This window comes from Gekko japonicus, unplaced genomic scaffold, assembly GCF_001447785.1.
Source record: "Gekko japonicus isolate JY-2015 unplaced genomic scaffold, Gekko_japonicus_V1.1 scaffold722, whole genome shotgun sequence".
Lineage (NCBI taxonomy): Eukaryota > Metazoa > Chordata > Lepidosauria > Squamata > Gekkonidae > Gekko > Gekko japonicus.
This window is the reverse complement of record NW_015174863.1, coordinates 847,414-853,413: the sequence shown is the minus strand read 5'-3', so window position 1 is coordinate 853,413 and position 6,000 is coordinate 847,414. Positions and strand designations below refer to the sequence as shown.

General features: G+C 44.7%; 1 protein-coding gene across 1 annotated transcript in view; it reads left to right on the top strand.

Moving 5' to 3' along the window:
- The first annotated feature begins 4,452 nt into the window (after nt 1-4,452).
- The window catches only part of LOC107121736 (uncharacterized protein C15orf41-like), a 151,221-nt gene continuing 149,673 nt past the window's right edge, over nt 4,453-6,000 (top strand). Inside the window, exons 1-2 of the mRNA XM_015424719.1 lie at nt 4,453-4,605; nt 4,698-4,874. Of these exons, the coding sequence (XP_015280205.1) occupies nt 4,453-4,605; nt 4,698-4,874 (330 nt within the window). The remainder of the gene's footprint in view (nt 4,606-4,697; nt 4,875-6,000) is intronic.

The following is a 6,000-nucleotide window of genomic DNA, read 5'->3' as shown; positions in this document are numbered from 1 at the left end:
CATGCTGATGCCACAATCGGAGTGGCTCTGCCCATTCTGCCTCAAGCAGTCTCCTGCTCCCTCTCTTGCACTGGTTGCTTGTGGGCTGCATAAGAGCCCTGGGTGGGCCGGTTCCAGCCGCTGGGCCTTATGTTTGACACCCCTGCTCTAAGGTGCTCCTGGACTGGAATCTAGCTATTCTACTGCTTAACAACTTGTCTACCATCCAAAACTAAATTTGACATTAATATCACAGTATTCAGAAACTAGTGGTTGAATATTTTGATCTTCCAGGACATTCTGTTGATGATTGAAAAGTGACTGTTCTCCTACAAAAGAACTTTAGAGGGAGAATTGAGAAACTGTTGAATTAGAATTCATCACACCCTTGTCACACATCCTTGTCTTAACAGGGACATGAGATTTCTCATTATAGGTGCTAATCTGTTGCATCTTTCATATAGTTGTTAGTTTAGCCTGTATGGTTATTCATATGGTTATTACTTTAGCCTATAATCATATAAGCTTTCTAATTGGATCTACTTTTCATGTTTTGTCCTGCAATTTCCTACATCAGGTTTTATGTTGATATAGCCTTGCCAATTTATCAACAGCTGAGAGTGGTTCTCAGCCACTGTGAAAAAATTGATTATTATTTTGATTGGACCTTGTTTTAAACTGGCCACTCTCTGTAACAACCTCCCCCATTTTTTGTTTGCGGCCTTTTAATATAAATTCATTAACCTTATGGATGTACACTTCATTCATATAAGGAAGTGAGCTCTGGTCATGAAACCTTACGTGAGAATAAAAGTTGGTAGTCTCTAAAATGCCTTCTTGGAGTTCCACAGATTCAGATAAATCCGAACTAAACCTGAACTTGAATACTTTTAAGAAGCATGATAGTGTAAAAATGCTTAACTTTTGGTGGCCAGGGTGGAAGGGACTAAACTATAGTGATTTGGCAATTTCTACATCAATTGATCAACCAATGAAAAATATAATATGACTAGGATTACAGAATTAGAAAACAATGCAGGCAACATACTGGCTAAAGCAAGGTATGTTGTAAATAATACAGAAAATGGAATTACAAAGGGGTAAGACAATGCTGTAAAGCAAGTTGATACCTACATATTCGGGGTCAGTGCTGTCACCCCCATACTTATCCCAGGGGATTGCAAGCCCACCAAGGGTGCATACTGCACGAGCAAGCCCCAGAGCTGGGAAAGTTGCCTATCAAGTTGCAGCAGGGTGTGGCCTTGATGGAGTCTACTCAGGAGTCAGCCAGCTTAAAGGAGCCCAGCCAACTCTCAGCAGCAATAGCCGACAGAGGCCAAGTTTCTGCCAGAGGGAACCCTGGTACTAAGACCCAGGGCAGCTCTGACGGGGCAGAAACAGCAAGCAGCCCTGACCTTCTTAGAGGAGGTTGGGTGAGGCAGCCAGCTCTTTAAAGACTTTGGGGGAAGGGTCAGTGAACTCACTAATCCAAGACAAGTATCTTTTGGCCCAGGGGCCTGTCATTCCCCAGGACTGGGTTGGGAAGAGAGGACTGGCTGAGCACATGGTTGGTCCTCCCTTGGGGGAAGCATTTAAAAGGTGTGCCCAGGAATAGCGGGGGGGGGGATGCAGGCTCATTCCCTAGCAGTTGGGAATAGGTAATTGGCAGAACAGAGTGGGGAAATTGGGTGAAAAGAAACTCCCTCCTCTTGCTCTGTTTTGAGGCTCTATCCCGGGACATGTAACCAACACTTGACACTGGAGGGGTTTTCTACTATTTTCCTACTGAGCCACTGCCACTCCACAGTTCTAAAAACAAACTGCAGAAATATATGGATTCCAGGACAGAATATCATGTCTGGTTTCTGTTTAATTGTAAATTGTTGTTGTTGTTCAGTCGCACAGTCGAGTCCGACTCTTTGCGACCCCATGGACCAGATCACACCAGGCTTTCCTATCTTCCGCCGTCCTCTGAAGTTGGCTCAATTTCATGTTCGTTGCATCTATGACACTGTCTAACCATCTCATCCTTTGCCATCCTCGTCTTATTTGACCTTCAATCTTTCCCAGCATCAGGGTCTTCTCCAGGGAGTGCTCCCTTCTCATTTGGTGGCCAAAGTATTTGAGCTTCAGTTTCATTATCTGGCCTTCCAGGGAACAGTCAGGGTTGATTTCTTTTGGGATTGACTGATTTGATCTTCTTGCAGTCCAAGGGACTCTCAAGAGTCTTCTCCAGCACCATAGTTCAAAAGAATCTATTCTTCGGCGCTCGGCCTTCCTTATAGTCCAACTCTTGCAGCCATACATGACTACTGGTAATACCATTGCTTTGACCATGCGGACTTTTGTTGGCAGGGTGATGTCTCTACTTTTTATCATGCTACATTTTATCGCCTTCGCTTTCCTCCCAAGGAGCAGGCGTCTTTTAATTTCATGGCTGCTGTCACAGTCTGCAGTAATTAAAATAATGGCAATAAAAGTGTTTTGAGTATTGGAAATTGAAAAATGTTATGTAGTCTAGTCTTAGTATGGGAAAGTGACTTGATGTTTAATAGACGACTGTATTTCATTGAGTATTGCTGATGTGGCTTTCCACAAGTAAGCCTCACATAACTTCAAGAGAATGATTGAAACTCCCACAAATGAGCACTTGCATTTAGTTATAAAGCCGCCTTCCCTCTCTTTTTTGTATCCATCATCATTGGGATTTTCCTTCTTCCTCCACATTAGACTTTCATACAGGGTTCTTCTTCCTCTTTATCCTTTCCTCTCTGTGTGTTCTTCTCCCTCCCCTCTCTTGTGCTTCCTCAGTGTGCTTGTGGTTTTTAAAATTTCCACTCTTGTCTGTATTTGTGTGTGAGAATCCCTTCTCCCCCTTGAGTTTCTTCTCTGTGTATTTTTTATTCCATATATCTACCCTCAGTTGGGCTTCCTGTGTATATGTGTGTCTGCCCGCCCCCCCATGTCTGGGATGCATCTGTGAGTGTGAGTGAAAAAATCCCCCTTCTAGGCTTCCCCCATTATATGCCAATGTATAGTACTTTTGTAGGTATCATCTTCATCATATTATCTCATGGAGCAGATCTGGTTTGAGTTTTTGATATTTACAGTGGGATGCTTATAGCAGCTTTATATTAAAAAGTGACCTACCTCCAGCACTGAAATGATATACTAAAAACACAGTGGGGTTAGCTTCTAACTAAACAGGATTGAACCGCACTCAGTGCACCGAACTTGAACTTCTGTTGAGATCATCATTTTGGAAAGTCTATGGCACATAGAAAGGGTGCATAGCTCACTAGCAAAGCATGGGCTTGGCCTCCTGTTGAACAGTACTTCAAAAGACCTTTGCCTGAAATGTTAATCTGTTTATTTACTTCATTTGTACTTTACTTATCTTCTTCATGGTCTCTGTGCAGTCCCACACTTTGGTTAGGCGTCTGCGCACGACCTCATCCAGAGAATATTCTAGAGCTAGCCTCAGAAGGTTTTGGCAGTCTCCCTCTCCCACTCTGGGGAGCAGGTGTGCACTATGTTTGCCTGGAGAGAGCCACCTCCCACTCAATAACTTTTCAACTGCCCTTGTGTTCCCACCTTGTCTCCTGCTTCGCCTCAGCGAATTGTATTGTTCTTTGTTTCTTCTTCCTTCATTGTTCCTTGTCTAAAAAAAACAACAACAGAATTTTCTCATACTGTGTTTCTTTCTTTTATCTCACACCCTCTTCCATCCCTTTATCCCTGGTTGGGAGCATGTGTGCATGAGCCGTATGCTCTTTTTAAAGGTGTCTGTGTTGTGCTTATAAAATTCCTTCTAACGGTAGGCATGATTTGTGTTTGCTTTTTCTGGGTGAAAAACACTGTGTCAACGTTTCCCAGCACTGTGCAAAATTTACCCGACAAGCCTGAAGGAATCATTCTGCTCGTCCTTCTTGAATCTGCGCTACATTCCGGAATGTCCACTGTAAGTCTCATTCGACTCCGACACCCGCGCAAAAGAAAGGGGACTCTGTTACTGCTACGGTCTCCACCAAGTCTTCATTGACTAAGAAGCATAAACCAAGTCCCTGAAGCATTGACTAAGAAGCATGATTCCAGCACTATTACTTCAAAAGTGAAAACAATCGAAGCAAGAGGTGCCTCATACTTTGTCGATGATGGATCTCATCATATCTGGGCTCTCCACCTCAACTCTGGTAGCAAGACCGGCTTCTGTATCTACTGAATCTGCCCTGCCTCTTGAGGAACACCCTGCTGTCTTGACGCAGGTCTTATCCTTGTGCACAGACCGACTTCCACCAGGGCAGCAGATGCTTCTAGTTCCCTCTTGCTTGACTTCAGTAAGGCATGCATCTCTCTATGCCAGGCCAAATTACCGGCAATGGTTGCCTTCTTGAGACTCTCGTCCGCCTTCTCAATTACTGGACTGCGGGGATTGTCATTGTTGGGATAGTTCATCTTCTCGATACTGGGGGCATGACTATCATCACTTGCCCTCTCCTTCAGCCCGTCGGTCTTGATCTTCATTTTGTCAAAGGGGGTACTATTGAAGGAGATCTTGCTCTTGTTCACCCAGCTCTGATAATGGTTGACACTTCGACCATTCTTCCCAGTACTACTGCTCTCAAAGTAGGAGGTCTCGTTCCTGCTCCTCTGCTCACTCGATTGCACTGGGACCTCCTGCTACTGAAATTTCTGTGGCTCCCTTACAACCATCTCAGCCTTTATCATCTCTTCATAACATATCTGACCTACTGGTGGATGCTTCAACAGTGAAACTTTTGGTCCATGAAGCACAAGCGTCTCCTCAGTCCTTGACATCCTCTTCTGCAGCCAACTCTTACTACTCTGCCTCGGGTGATGAGGATCTTGACATCACTCCACCAGGGGATGATGTGGTTTGACAGGGTTCTCTTTCTCCTACAGAGGGTCCCAAATCTTACCTGGAACTCATCACCCAACTGTCCACAACTTTGCAATCTATGACTGTCCGCATTCACAGTTATTTATCCTACCTCTTTATCCTACCTATCCTATTTATCCTACCTTTAATGTGACTTCTGCAGTTTGCCCTATCCTGGATTCCGTACCAGAAGACATCCATCCTACTTTATCAGAGACTCTTTCAGAGGTCTGTGCCATCTCTAAACAGCAAATTAACTCTATTTGTCATGCTGTTGGGTGTTTCTCAAAGACTTTAATTAACCTCCGTAGATCTTCGGCAGCACGTCAGGTAGCATTCCATGTCTCTACAACCAGATGTCAAATCAAAGCTTGAGGATCTCCCATTTGATGGAGGAGGGCCCTTTTCATTCTACCACTGATGAGACCCTGAATGCAGTGGATGACTGCTGCAAAAAAGCTCAAAACCTAGGGGTCTCTCAGCAGTCCACCCAGCGCCCTGCATTCTCTAAGCACCATCACTCTCCTTCACAAGATTCTTGGAGATGGAGGTCCTTCCATAACAAACCTTCCCACTCTGCTTAGTCTAAAACTCCTACCACAAAGCATACTCCGCAATACAAGCAGTCAGTTTGATCTGCTTGCTCGGTCACCGCCTCCTCCTCTTGCCATCACCCTACCAATGGGCACCAGACATCTTCCCTGTCTACCAGCTTGGGAAGCCATCACAATGGATCGCTGGGCCCTTACCATAATCCAGGTGGGGTACGCCATAGAGTTTGTTTTGCCAATCCCATCCTCCCTCATTTCATGGTTACACCGGTTTCTCATCCAGGAGGTTGAAGCCCTTTTAGCGAAGGGTGACATCAAACCAATCTCGACCACAACATGAACTCTTGCCTTCTACTCCAAATATTTCACAATCCCCAAACAAGATGGTGGCATCATGGATCTCTGTGATCTGAACTCCTTTGTCAAATACATGAAATTCCACATTACACTCCAGGCTATCCTCCCCCTTCTACCAAAAAAAAGGTGGATGGTGTCTGTAGACCTACACAATGCCTGTTTTCACATAACCATTTGTCGTCAACATCGACACTTCCTACGGTTCGCAATTGG